Source organism: Amblyomma maculatum, chromosome 11 (assembly GCF_055883805.1).
Source record: "Amblyomma maculatum isolate TAMU_Amacu chromosome 11, ASM5588380v1, whole genome shotgun sequence".
NCBI classification, from domain to species: domain Eukaryota; kingdom Metazoa; phylum Arthropoda; class Arachnida; order Ixodida; family Ixodidae; genus Amblyomma; species Amblyomma maculatum.
Genome location: NC_139354.1, coordinates 3094563 through 3109649, shown reverse-complemented (window position 1 = coordinate 3109649; position 15087 = coordinate 3094563). Strand labels below are relative to the sequence as shown.

The 15087-nt window shown below is 43.8% G+C and overlaps 1 protein-coding gene and 2 non-coding genes across 3 annotated transcripts in view; 2 read left to right on the top strand and 1 right to left on the bottom strand.

Moving 5' to 3' along the window:
• The window catches only part of LOC146172671 (uncharacterized), a 50766-nt gene extending 40005 nt beyond the window's left edge, over window positions 1-10761 (bottom strand). The window contains exons 1-2 of the mRNA XM_084584496.1: window positions 10214-10761; window positions 2716-2882 (exon numbers count right to left, since the gene is read on the bottom strand). Coding sequence (XP_084440622.1) covers window positions 2716-2822 — 107 coding nt within the window. The 5' untranslated portion in view covers window positions 2823-2882; window positions 10214-10761. The remainder of the gene's footprint in view (window positions 1-2715; window positions 2883-10213) is intronic.
• A 200-nt stretch (window positions 10762-10961) lies between these two features.
• Window positions 10962-11033, top strand: TRNAM-CAU (transfer RNA methionine (anticodon CAU)). Its single transcript has one exon. It is a non-coding gene; the product is annotated as a tRNA-Met (tRNA).
• A 959-nt stretch (window positions 11034-11992) lies between these two features.
• TRNAV-CAC (transfer RNA valine (anticodon CAC)) lies at window positions 11993-12065 on the top strand. The gene has a single exon. It is a non-coding gene; the product is annotated as a tRNA-Val (tRNA).
• The last annotated feature ends 3022 nt before the right edge of the window (window positions 12066-15087 follow it).

Genomic DNA, 15087 nt, shown 5'->3' with positions numbered 1-15087 from the left:
TATGAGCACCTGTGACCCAATCAGGTTTTCCATGTTTAGTCACTTATTTTTTGTCCAATCAAAATGCTCTTAACACTTTTCTGCTTAGTTTGCAGCACGACTCGTAACTGGTGTTCTTTCACTAAAAGACCTGGCATACACTATTATGCAAATACAGGGTGAAATGCAGTCAAGTAAAACCAATTGCTGGGCTATTTGGTGCATCTGAACAATCAAAATTTACTACTATCCAATCTTCCGATTTCAAGCCATAGTGTGAACCAAAGTTCACAGAAATAAGAATTTTAGGCAGAAGCACAGATACTCTCGCCAGCGAGTTGCTCAAAGCGTCTTGTATGAAAAGGCTGGGTTCAAGTTACATCCGTAACACCTCAGTACCTCTTCCTAGTGGCAAAAGTCGTCTACTTAGTTTGATCAAACAGGAATGACCTAAAGTGATATTCATATGCTTGCCAGCAGTGTGGTTGTATTTGAGGATGTTTACTTCATCAATTTTTGTCATCATCATCATCCTTAGCCTGACTATACCTACTGAAGGGTGAAGGCCTCTCCCATATTCCTCCAATTAACCCGGTCCTGTGTGAGCTGCATCCACTTGGCCCTTGCGAACTTCTTAACCTCAACCGCCCACCTAATTTTCTGCCGCCCCCTGCTACGCTTTCCTTCCCTTCGAATCCAGTTTGTTGCCCTAAGCGACCATCGTTTATCCTTTATTCACGCTAATGTTCTGCCCATGCCCATTTCTTCTCCTTAATTTACACTAGAATGTCAGTGACTTGAGTTATTTCTCTGACCCACTGCACTTTTCCTATCTCTTAACGTTATCCCTAACATTTTTCTTTCCATAGCGCTCTGCATTGTCTTCAACTTAAGTAGAACCCTCTTTGTTAGTTTCCATGTTTCAACCCCACAGGTAAGTACAGGTAAGATGCAACTGTTGTATACTTTCCTTTTGAGCGATACCTTAGTGACACCGGTAAGCTGCTAGTCATAATCTGGGAGTGCTTGCCAAATGCACTCCATCTCAGTCTTATTCTCCTTGCTATTTCCCTTTCATGGTCCGGATCTACGTTTACTACCTGTCCTAAATAGACATATTCGCCTACTACTTCCAGTGCTTCGCTACCTAACGTAAACTGCTGTTCCTTCCCTATGCTATTGAACATAACCCTATTCTTCTGTATTGATTTTCAAGCCTATCTTTTTGCTTTTCCTATCTAGGTCATCAATCATTCTTTGCAATTCATCCCCTGAGTTACTTCGCAAGGCAATGTCATCAGCAAATTGCAGATTACTGAGGTATTCTCCATCTACCCTTATCCCTAACTGCTCCCATTTCAAGTCTCTGAATACTTCTTCTAAGCAAGCTGTGAATAGTACTGGGGAGATCGTGCCTCCCTGCCCAGCACCTTGCTTTATAAGAATTTTGTTACTTTCTTCATGCAGAACTATGGTTGCTGTGCACCCTCTATATATATCTTCCAGCAATTTCATGTACGGCTCGTCTACACCCTGATTTCGCTATGCTTGCATGCATCTGCAGAAAGCCTTCCTCTTTACTCGCTTCGATGAAGTATAATCAGTTGGAGTTCAGTATCAACCTTGCCCTATCGTCTTTGTTTGCGCTGTGGAATTTTTCCTTTTAGCGAAATACACTAGAGGGTTTTAGTATAGCGTACACAGACACACGCAGAGGAATAGCGCGCGCCAAAAATACCGTGACGCGCACTGCGCATGCGCTATACGATACCCGGGACCGAGCTCTTTCGTACGATCAGCCAGCATACGCCGAAACTTGAGTTAATCGTGCCCAGCCCTCACGTACGAAAGGAGATCAGCGTTGACAAGATGGCGGCGTCCAGGCCGCCCGCTTCAGAGTGAATTTGTCTTCGTCACCGCGTTTTAGGGCGCGCTGCCGCCTATAAATGGCACACGGGGTCTTCGCTTTGCCTCGTGTAGCATTCAGCTCAAATATTTAGTAAATAATTTGCTTTGTTTTTTATTTGAACGGCAGCAGCGCAGTCCCTAAAACTGACAAGTAGCGTTGCTTTGTCGGCATGGCAACGCCATGAAGCGGATCGCCTTGGCTTGACTGCTTACACATGTGTATCCGTAAAAATGTGCTTGGCAGTACGGGCTGAAAGGAGGCCGGTACTCACCATGACGGCAATACAAAGTAAAAGTATTCAACATGGGAATACCAACGTTGGGGAGTACAACGAAGCTGCCGCAACACAAAAACTGGCTAAAATCCCGATGTGACTCGGCTAGTTTTGGCTTGGAAGTAAAAAAAAAAAAAAAAGCTTGAATGTGCTTTTTAATTTTAAATCTAGATGTCACCACCTAGTTTGCGTTCGCGCTTTCATACGGCCAACTAAAAGCGCTGATACAACACACAGAGTAGCATCCCATAATTTGCTGGCGTTTATCGTACGAAAGTGTCCATACGCTATACTAAAAGTCTCTACTGTTTTACTTCTACATGAGCCATATAAGTTATACATGCTCCCATTTGCTGAATTACATGCATAGCTTATCATTACTTGCTGGTTTAGGCTTGCTCTACCTAGCATTCAAAGAGTATGAAAAGACGGTTTTTATACTATACTATGTTCGTAGCAAATAACAAACCTTCACCTTTTCCTCAGTTTCTGTTCTGGTGGGTTTGACTGACCCTGAATAACAAAAAACTCAACTCCATTAACTGCAACTTACATGCTTGCTGGCTGATCCCTTTTTGTCAGGGCACTGCACGAAGCATCCAGCACGGTCATCTTTGATCCAGGACTTGTTCTCTTGAAACAACGAAATGTCCTCTGCATGCGTTAGGGCATGGCAGTACACCTTGAAGATTGGTGTCGATGAGCAGACCACAGAAGTGTCTGCAAAAGAAAACAAAAAAGCAGAACAGATGTAATCTCACAAACCTAATGATACAAAATGCATGAAACTATAAAACAATCTGAGATAAGTGAGACCATGTGTTGATGGAGTACATGTATTTCTATTGCAGCCATAAACACTTAAGCAAAACAAAATTGCAATGGCATTTGCACAATTCTGGCTTTATATGCATTTTCCTTTCATTATGCATTCTTTACTAGCTCCAGTTGCTTGTTAGATACAGTCTACGGCTGCAAAGGCTGAGGATATTGGATAGAATCTAGGCCATGGAAATCTAGGTCAGATTTAGATGAAATACAAACAAGCTTGTGTGCTATGATGTCTGTGCACCTTAAGGAACTGCAAGTGGACAAAATGAATATGCAGTCCCCTACTGTGCCATCTCCATGGGCAATGCACAGTTTCAGGATATCAAACACAAACATGCCCCCACTTGAACTTCTACTCCAAGTAGGTCCCGAGGCTTGTTTCTTTTGCTGTAGAAACCAAACTCCACTTCAATCACTCCTCGAGGAGAATAGAAACTCAAGGATTTCCTTGAGATTATCAAGGTGGCCACAATGCTACTTTAAGGTCTCCTCGATTGCAACTCCTCTTGTAAACATGGTGGACATCGCAACATCAGTGTGCTTCACAGATTTTGTATTATGTGCTGATGAAGCTTTTCAGTGTGACAAAACACCAACTGACTGAGGGACTGCCTAAACCTTCTGAAACACTTTAGTGACCATGAGTTCCGCATAATGTGTTTTAAACAATCATAGCTAACCACTATCTCCTATGCTAGAGCTGCTGATCATGTTCTGATTCTACGACGCCGGCGCATGTCAAGTGGTCACTGGCTACATGTGAGCATACCACAGCAGACCGTGCGTAGCGTTGTAAAGTACACAGCATTGAAGCTCATCACGAGTTCCTAGTCTGCCCGCGTGATGAAGTTCCTGCAGGTTGTGTCATAGTTCACTGTCTGATTAGTAATTTTTATCAGCTGGCAAGGCTTTGCAGTGTGACTGGATGCATAGACTGCATGCATGAATTCACAATAAAGCCTAGAGAGATCAAAGGTGATTTGTGCTGCAACCACAAAGGCTGCATCTCCTCAAAAACATCGTAGAGTTCATGCTTGGATTTGCAGTGTTAGAAAATAAACAAGGCTGTGATCTAGATTGGTGTCCAAATGATGATAATTCCTTTCCTGTACGCAAAGCATGATAAAAGAATCATTTTTATGCCACACCTGCTGCCAGCGGCGAGTTTACACCCATTTGCTCGTCAGATATTGGCAAAAACAAGGGCACAAAAAGAATTCCTGTGTAGATAAATTCATTTCACTGATCATCAAACATAATCCTTTCCCAACGTAAAACGGCGGTGTTATTTTCTCTAATTTCATGCTAGCTTTTCCCGCTTTGCAAGGTTGGCTGATACAATGTCACCCTTCATTTCCTCTTCTCAGTTTCAGCTTATTACCATATCACCTAATTACTCATATATTCAACAATGTGAAAACTTCTTTTCGTGTAGGTGGTCGAAGTGCAATAGAAGTATTTTTGCACGCCCTATGATACCCACGCAGACAGCCATAAGCCCATTTGCTTGGTGGACATTGGCAAGAACAAGAGCAGAAAGCCTTCCTCTGCAGACGAATTGGTTTCACTGACTATCAACTACAATCCCGCTTGGGCACAGAAGTACAATGTTATTCTCCTTCACTTCATTCTAGCTTATTGTTTTTGCTCTTCATGGTCAGCTGAAACAACACCACACCCTGCAGTTGATCTTCAGTTTCACTTTCAGGTTAACGCAACATGTGATACATCAAACAACCAGCATTAAGAGCATATAAGAGGGTCCCAGAGTCATATATATTTAATGAGACCCAATGTTAACAGGTTTTCTAGCACTGCTTGAGCTAGTGACGCTTAAAAAATCAGTCGAATGAACTGAAACAAATGCACTTACAGTATATTATCCATGGCAGCAGTCACAACCTAGCCAATGTGAATTCACAAAATGTTTTTACGACATCATCATAATTTACTGAACCATAAACCTTACAAAGCATTTACCTAAAGTTGGTGGCGATGCAGTTGTAATAAAAATATTAGAACATGTGGCCAAGACTTTTGCAACTGAAAACAAACTTAGAACAGTATCAAAAATTGCAATTGCGATGCATAGATTTCTGAATACACAATTACAAACCAGAAACACCAGCACAGCTCCTCTTTTCGCCAAAGAAAAAAGTGATGTGGTATGCACATTCAGCTGCATGTAAAAATTTCCATATCAGCGTACTGTATATGCGCGTGTGTAGAGAAATCAATAACATGAACTGTGCAATTCAGCATGTCTAATAAATGTATAATTTCACAAGCTTAATGCAAATGAAGCTGCGATCGAGTGCCACAGCTTGCCAATATATGTTGGCAATCATGCACACTTCGTCACGTCCAAATGTAACTGGTTCCCCCAAAATACAATTTGCTTTACACTAAAATATACGACCAGTTGCATCCTGCAGAGATAGAGAGCCGAACCTGGGTGCAAGCTTGCCAAGAACAGTCGTGTTACACCAGTGGAAATTTCTAGTAGCTCCCTTGATACAGTTTTGCATTACTTGAACCTGCTCCCATTGTTTTAATTATCTCTTTCCCCTTCTAGGTCATCACACGCAACCCCAGCTGGAATTTTAATGATCTTGGTTACGCAGGCTCTGTGCACGATAGCTGAATCTTCAACAACAGTCGTGCACGGGTCATCTATGAAACTGGGCGAGAGCCTAGCATGCTGCCTGAAAAAGCAGAATATGCCTGCATAATGTTCCTCACGATGCCTCTGAAGAGCGAAACAAAAAAAAGCAAGTTTTCTTCATGACTTTCCAGCCCTCTCTCAGTCAAACTGTATCTTTAAGAATTAACATCTATCAGAGTACCAGATAAAAACAAGGAACACAGCAGAGCGGACATTCGGAGTGTCAAGAAGGTGCTTCCCATGCCCCGATATGCAGCTGCAACGTAAGTTAGAGCATTCAGCACTTATAGTCACATCTGATGCCACCAACATGCAGGCGTTTGAACTCGATGGTACCCAAAAACAACTTCAGGTGTCCACACAAACAAGTGTGACAGATACTGCACCTTTCCCTTCCTGTAAACCAATTATAGAATGTCAGTGAACTTTGATGCGTTCAATAGAACGCTGCTTGTGTTCGACAAGGAGTGTACAATGTACCATGTGCCGTAGCAACGCTCAGGTTTTCGCCTTTCTCCCCTGCAGATTATGCCGTGCTCTCTAAACTTTCATCTTATGAGGGCTGTAAACCTGGGTTCTCCGCAGAAGACAACACGATTACCGAGCAGTGGTCCAGCGACGTCTGAAACAGCCAGCTTTGTTAGCAAAACTTTTGTGTTGCAGTTGTCGGCAGCCCAGCATTGGATATTTTTTTTTTTAGTTTCTTCCTTCCGCACATCTTTCTCTTCTGTCCACCTATACAGTTTCTATTCAAAAGTCAGTAAAAAAAAGAAAGACAGCCACCTTGTCACCATATGGATATATGAACAACACACTACAAGCTGGGCACTCGTGGATCCGACTGGGGTAGCCATCTATGTTATCCAGATATCAGCACATTGCTCAGGGCTTCAGGATGCATGTTGAGACTCAACTTTGAATTGCAAAGTAAGCAAGTTGTTTTCCTTGTCCTGCAAACGGACATTTTCAAATTTCTGAATATGGCCCCCCGCTGTTCAAACAGCAAACATTGTTTTCTTCTGTGCAGTGCAGGCCATAGTATAGATCAACATTAGGACGTGAAAATAGTGAAGCAGTGTACGTAAGCTAGATTTTTTCACTTCATTTCCCTTTTCATCATTCACAATGGCACTTTTCAGGCCATTCAGCCCAACCTCTGAAAGAGAACGCAGCTAAAAAGATGTTTTGTGCGAGAGTTGGCGTATATGTGCATCCAAGCTAAAATTTTTTTGTTACCACATGGTAGAGATCACCCAACATATTTTACATTTTAATTTGTAATGGTTTGGTTTGAGGGGTTTAACATCCCAAAAAAACTCAGCCGATGAGAGACGCCGTAGTGGAGGGCTCTGGAAATTTTGACCCCCTGGGGTTCTTTTACGTGCGCTGACATCGCACAGCACACGAACGCATTGCTTTTCGCCTCCATCGAAAAGCGGCCGCCGCGGCCGGTGTTCGATCCCGCATCCTTGGGCACAGTAATTGAGCGGACTAACCACTGCACCTCCAAGGCAGGGCTAATTTGTAATGTATGCAAACATCCTATAGCACATGCATCTTGGTACTGCATAGTTTGGTCACTCAGGCATTGCAGACCACTGAGAGGAAGCAGAAGCAGATGACTTTTTTAGCTCACCCCACCCTACGCAGAGGCTTCGTGACCAGTAACGTGTGGTGCCAGATGGGTAAGCATGTCCGGCAGTATCTTTCCTTGAAATGTGAAAAGTGTATCTTTCAGACTGTAACTTTCCACTTTCACCAGAGGTCTATTTAAAAGTATACAGTGTTAAAAACTGTGCATGTTATGCAAAGCAGTGCAAAGTTTTCATGTTAAATTTTGGCCCTACCCTTGTCTCATAAGTCTTTTCTGCCAACTCAAAGAAAGGAAGGTGGAGAGAGGTTTCTAGATGGCAGTTTGTCGGACAAAAGGCCAAGCAGCATTCTTGAAGCTCAAATGCCCTTTGACTGGAGAAGCGACTGTTTTCTCCACTTGATGGAGCGAAGGTAGAACATCTAGTTGAACAGAGTTTGTGAATTTGAGCAAAAGACTTTTTGGCACCGCTACGGGGGTTCCGTTCAGAAACTTTGAAATCAATCTACACAGAAAACAAAGCATCACACAATATGCATGTGACACTTAATTCAATTACTACACAGCAGAAATTGTAAGGACAAAAAGCCACAGTAAATGTTTGATTAGAACACACCAAGCTCTATAAAACCCTAGAAGCTCCTTCCATTTCTCTTTTAAACAGCTCAATATAACAGTAGCTGAAGAGATTTGGGGGACACACAAGCTCTGCCTTTAACACCATGATGGAACAGTTTTTTCCTTCTGAGCTGACTTAGGTCTCACAAGGAAATGGACAGGCTACAGTACTTTGATCAATTGCATGTACAATGGCCTACATTGAGCATGCCGGCACTTTGCAATAACAATTCCCAGGTATGTGTGCACTGCACACATGGCATGCAAACATTTGGTACAACACTGCTACAATGAATGTGAACACTGAAAGAGGGTCACGAAAAGTCACAGTTTACAACAGCTATTTGTAAGACTTGCCATCACAAGCATAAAAAAAAAAAATCTTTTTTACAATATGTAAAAGCACTCCTGGACTACATGACACATGGATGCACAAGGGTGTTGCTGCAAAGGCAACTTCGACAAAAGCCTTTGGTCAGTAAATTCAGAAAGTAAAGTTTTCAGCGGCTGAAGCTGATAAAACTTTATTCACAATTACTGGGAGGAATAGGGGAAATCAGCTAGCGTGCCGCTGGCCGTGGAGACTTTTGGCAATGCCGGCCCATTCGACGGCCTTGAACTGAATGCCAGGGCCATCGCTGGACCTCAACTTGTCCCAAGCTTCTTTAGAGGGATCAGGCAAGAGTTCTGAGAGAGGCTTATGGGCTTTGCATGCCCAGATCATATGCTCGAAGTTGTCTTTCTCCCTGCAAAACTGGCAGAAGGGATTCATATCCTTATTTAAGAATTTTGATATGTAGTTTGATTTGGAGAGGGTCCCTCAGGCATAGGCGTCTTAAATGGTACAAGCAGGTTTTTCACATCGGAAGCGGCAGGAAGATTTTTCTATGAAAACTGCGATTATGCACAAAGTGGCAGCATCTCTGAGCAAGTGCTTTTTGCACGATGAACAAAGTTCCAATTCGCCAACAATCTCCTTGGACATTTTCCCAAAGTGGCGAGGAACACGATACATTAGGATTAGGTTTCGGTTTGTGGGGTTTAACGTCCCAAAGCGACTCAGGCTATGAGAGACGCCGTAGTGGAGGACTCCGGAAATTTTGACCACCTGGGGTTCTTTAACGTGCACTGACATCGTACAGCACACGGGCGCCTTGATTTTCGCCTCCATTGAAAAGCTGCCGCCGAGGCCGATACATCAGGGTACGGAATCTTACTGCAATTTCTTTTTATTATGTACGTTTATGTACCAGGGAATTTGTTTACAGTCAAGCATCAAATGTGAATATGCTTGCACATGTGCTGTGTAAAAGGCAAGTGAATGGAAGTATTATTGTAATTTTTTATTATGCAATACTTCCTTGTACCCTGTACCCGATACATTAGGGTACAGGGAAGTATCGCATAATAAAAAATTGCAATAAAACTGCCATTAACTTGCCTTTTACACAGCACATGTGCAAGCATATTCACATTTGATGCTTGACTGTGAACAAATTCCCTGGTACATAAACGAAGTGTCTATCAAGCCCACGCTGATTTCAGTAAAAAAAATGCAGAAACGTTCCGTCACTGAAAATGACCAGGGAACAAGATATTACGCTAAATGGAAGTAAAATCTGAAGCAAAGGTGTTATTTTCTTTCGTCTTCTCGGCGGCCGCTTTTCGATGGAGGCGAAAAGCAAGGCGCCCGTGCGCTGTGCGATGTCAGTGCACGTTAAAGAACTCCAGGCGGTCGAAATTTCCGGAGTCCTCTACTACGGCGTATCTCATAACCTGAGTCACTTTGGGACGTTAAACCCCATAAACCAAAGCAAACCTTATTTTCGTCACAAAAAGTAACCGCCGGCAAGTACAAGCGCGAGCTACTTTCTAACGTGTAACTCAAGTCAACAGTGGAGGCTTGCTATTGATCGAGAGGGCGTTCGTTGCACCCTGCGCCAATAACCTAAACAAAGGCGCGCAATCGTGTTATGCTTCGCGAACAAAGTACCTAAAGTGACTGACAACACATACATCAGCAAAGAACGCTGAGATTGCCGTGCGCAGTGCCAGAATTCTCCACTGCGCTCAGCGAAAACATCGGTCTCGCGGATAAACAGATAAGGAGTGCGTGTTGTTGGGTTAGTTAGTTCTACATATTATTAAAGCGCTTGTCAATCGTCGTGTATGTTTTCTGCTGCGTTCGTCCAAATGTTAGAGCTAATTTCTTCTTTAATACGGATAAATAGAGCTCGAACAATGTTCGGAAGATGTCGCTGGTGAGCTGCGGACCATATAACCCAAGAAAAAAAGTGCCCATTCAAAATATAAGCAGGAAACAAACGACACAAGTTCATGCCTCACCTGTTGATGGGAGCTGCGACGCAGTAAAGGATCTACAAAATCTGGTACAAGTGTTGTCGCCCTTTGCCAAGTCACTGTAGTGGAAGTCACTTCGCCTCACCGCGCTTGATCAACAAGCCACTGGGACTATCACGGCACACCGTCGCAAACGACAGATCGGCTAGACCGTCGACTGACTTCGGGCGCGGAAAGCCGCAATACGCTACCGCCGGAGTGGAAACGCAGCGGTAGCCGCTGTGGCTCCATTACGGTTCGGTGCATATTAGGCAAGCCGGGGTCGCCGACTCGAATTTCGACCAAATTTGGCAATCCTGTTGACTGAGCACCGCCCGCTTTCCTCGGACGTCACCAGCGCGCTGCTCCCAAAATAACACGCAGACCTCGATTCCAGTTCGCCGGGGGTGCAGCGGTACGCAAGGCGGAGATTCGCTAGTAATCGGCTAAAAGGAAACACGGCGCACAGTGTACGATGAGAAAGAACCCTGCTTTAGCAGGGCAGTGGCGAACACCTACTTGCGCACAGTCAGCGCGAGGACGGAGGACGGCGACAGGGCGCAGCCATGTTTGTTTACAAAATATAAAAAGCTAATGAATCGAAGTGTGTAGATCATCACACAAGATTGATTTCGTGCTTTGTCCGCTTCTACTTTATAAAACAGCAAAACTTTTAACAAAAAAAAAAAACCTCAAAAAGTTTTTATAAATTATAAATCTTTATATATGGTTTTAAAAACCTGGACGAGCGTTCAGCAGAGTGGCGCAGTGGAAGCGTGCTGGGCCCATAACCCAGAGGTCCGTGGATCGAAACCACGCTCTGCTACAAATTTTTTTTTTTTTTTTTTTCGAAGTTTGTTTTACTGGGGTACAGGTACACACCGTGACAGGTAGCATAAATCGAACGTGAAAATTATATTATTCACATGGCATCGTTCGAGAGCGGAAGGTTGAACAAGTGACACAGTGAGCGCGTTTGCTCCCTACAGGGAAGTTATGTCAAACAATTTGTTTGAAACGGTTAGCTAGTATTTAGGTAGTTCTAAAGTCCCTAGATCGTGTTTCTTATTTATTTTTTTAAACGCATCTAGGGACTTTAGGTAGTCCCTATACAAAGGGCGCGAAAATTAAAAACGAGGTGAAAGCGAGGACGGGCGCTTACCAACTAGCCCAAGTTTCCGTCTGTAGTTCAGTTGCGACTAGTCCAGTGTGTTGCGCGCGACCGAACATGTGTTGTCCTTGTTGTTGCTGCTGTTCAAAACATTTATTCAGGAGAGGGAGAAGATATGACGGCAGTCCTGGGTGGCGCCCTCAGTCCAGGGCATCAGTTGAACGTGCAGCCAGCCGCGCGTGCCCGCACTATCACCCTTTGATGAGCGGGCAGGCTGGAGTTGCAGAGCTGCGCTTCCCAGGTTCCGCTGACGTCGGGGGAAACAGGAGGAAGGTTGGGGTTCGAGGTGCAGGCACATGACATGAGCGAGAGTGGCGCGGCAGGTACGTACCGTTTCCGTGGTGTAGTGGTTATCACGTGCGCCTCACACGCGCAAGGTCCCCGGTTCGAATTGGATATGACGGCAGTCCTGGGTGGCGCCCTCAGTCCAGGGCATCAGTTGAACGTGCAGCCAGCCGCGCGTGCCCGCACTATCACCCTTTGATGAGCGGGCAGGCTGGAGTTGCAGAGCTGCGCTTCCCAGGTTCCGCTGACGTCGGGGGAAACAGGAGGAAGGTTGGGGTTCGAGGTGCAGGCACATGACATGAGCGAGAGTGGCGCGGCAGGTACGTACCGTTTCCGTGGTGTAGTGGTTATCACGTGCGCCTCACACGCGCAAGGTCCCCGGTTCGATCCCGGGCGGAAACATACCTTTTGTCTTTTTTTGTACTTGTTACTTAAATACATGGAATATTTTCAGACCAGTTGAACTCTTTCCGCCATGTGTGTGAGCGGCCGTCGTCACGGAGAATGAAAGCCGATAAAGCGAACGGCGCGATGTCTGCTGCTATATACTACCCATTCCATTTGGCGGCCTCGCTTAAGTTTCCACCATCTCCTCACTGGCGTTCTCCCGCGACTCCTTCATTGCGCGAATCTTGGGTTAATATGTGTCTTTCGCTGTCGTTTTCCCCTCGTCACCAGAGCCCTTTATGTATGTGTGGGTGTATGTATGTATGTATGTATGTATGTATGTATGTATGTATGTATGTATGTATGTATGTATGTATGTATGTATGTATGTATGTATGTATGTATGTATGTATGTATGTATGTATGTATGTATGTATGTTCTGCAACTTCATTGAAAGCGTCTTGAAAAATTCTCCAGGCTATATAAATATATATATACATATAAATATTACGTTTGGTTATTAAATTCATCTTCCTGAATTATATTCAGGGCGAAGTTAACATGTACGCTGAACAATTTGTGTTTGGCTTTTGCAGATTAGAAGATATGTATGAATAAAGCTGTTCTGGTTAAATAATCTGTGAAATAAGGACAAAAAAAAGAAGAAAAAAGTACAGCAGGCAGTTCCATAGCGTGTGGAACGCCAAATGAATGTTTGCCATGCTGATCTTCATCAGTCAGAAAAGACCATTGAAACCAATTGGAAATTTCCAACAGGAATCATTTGTTTTTCCAATTGGAACCAATGGTGTTTTCGGATACTTAATCCATTGCAACCAATGGGCGAGACCAATTGCACACAATGGAATCAAATGGGTCACACCATTAGTGTGCAATGGGTCCAATTTGCTGCCGGCTTTTTCCTATAGCTGAAACTATTTTACCGCGTACAAAGGACGAACACGTCAGAAGGAACACTTCGATGTTGCCCACGTTGTCTATTTACCAATGGGTCACACCAATTGCATACAATGAGACCAATTGGGACAAAAGGAAGACTGACTATTTGCATATTTACTAGGTATGTAGAAACTGATAATTATACATGCTTGATGGAAACCAAGCACAGGCATACATTGCACACAAGAAACACAATATACAGTTGCACAACATATATAACATGAGATCATTACATACACCCAGTAAACACACTTCTGCTCCTGCTTATATACACAACTCATCCTACCCTCATGCTGGGGCCATAGTGACTCTTGCCGTTCGAGTGCAGTTATTTCATTTTGTTTCCAGTGATAGTGCAAATGATGAATTTGGTCGAACAAGTTAAGCGGTGGATAATTGTTATTATGGATAAAATAATTGTTTGCTTTCTTTGTGAAATACGAGAATGTTTCCATGGATACACTCAGTGCAGTTGGACAGACCAATTGGACTCAGTTGGTAAGACCCATTGGATGCAATGGGTTTGACCGATTGGGCTAACCCATTGGCAAGTATTCATTTGGAACATGAACTGATTAATACATAGTTATGTACAAATGGCTCCCTATAAACTTTGCACATCAAGTAGCTGCTAGATCCAATTGGCATATCCAGTTGAACTAACTGGAATAAGAATTGCAAATGGGACCAACTGGACTATCGATTTGGAATGTGACTTCCAAATGGACTTTCCAATGGGTTCCAGGTGGAATGTGAATTCCAATTGGAACCCATTGGAGAGTCCAACTGGACTGCCCATTTGGAAAGAAAATTCCAACTAACCCACGGAGTTCAATTGGTGCAGATTGGGATTCCAGTTGGTTGCAATGGTTCCTTTGACTGGTGATTCTATCAACCAGATAACTGACGTTTTGGAAACTCAGTCATGTGTACTTGAGTTTGTCAAGGTATTGGAAAAAATAATTAGTTTCAGAGTTTTGTGATTAGAGGTACTTCATGTAAACCGGCTCACATGCAAAACATCGACCAGACTGCAGTGTTTGCGAAATTAATTGGCAACAGAGAAAAAAAAAAGAAGAGGTGTGGTGTAGTGGTTCACTAGCCTGTTGTGATTGTTAAATAAAGGCAATAAAGACAAAAAAGGTTTCAATAGTGGTTATCACGTGAGAGTGTACCGGTCGTTATATACACTCTTCTGGGTCGGGGCAAAATGTATTAAACCTGTTATAAAATGTTGTGAAAACTTTCTTTTTAAAGTTACATACTGAGGTTCTGTCTGTGAAGGCATGGATGCCGAAATCTTTGTGCCACGGGATGTGGACTTAATGGGGTTTTCTTTTGGGATAGCAAACCAATTCTACAAAAATTTCCCTTTAAACCTCCACAGAATTCGGTTCTTAGCTGTAGAAAATAATGAGTGTTCCGCTCTCCGTCGCTCAGGATATCTTCCGCATCCACAGGGAGCCCGCATGGCTCTTTTTTGACTTTCTTCTTCAGGATATTCCGGAGGGCGGGGTGCGGTGCGACCAGGGGCACCACAGGTGTGACGGAGCATCTGGAAGGATGCAGAAGAACGGACCGATCTATTCGCCAATGGTTTCCCGGACCTGGGTGAACCACCCGCGTAATCACATTGTATAAATAAAGTTTACTCTCTCTCCCTTTATGCGAGTGCCGTCACACAGCGACAAATTTTGGCACTAAGAAAAACAAATTGCTATGTGAGCTTTACAGATGGCGCCACCATTCCAGGTGTTCTTTCCAGGTTTGAAACTAGCGTTTGCATGTGACGTTAGCGGGAATCTGGTGGTTGTAACAGTGTCTCATGCTGAAATACAAAAGACAGTTGATTTATTTCTTGAGCAAGTACAGCCATATTAGCAGTTCGGCTGTTTGTCCGCTTGCGTCGCCGTATGACCTCCGTGCTGCCATGAAGCCAGGGTGTAAGTAAACGCGCGGTGACGGCCGCAGATGGAACTGGCAAGGAAAACGATGCAGTGTCCCGCCGCTTCACCGTTGTTTTTTTGTTTTTTTTTTTCTTTTGACAGCAGCAGCCGCAATGGGCACCGAGCAGAA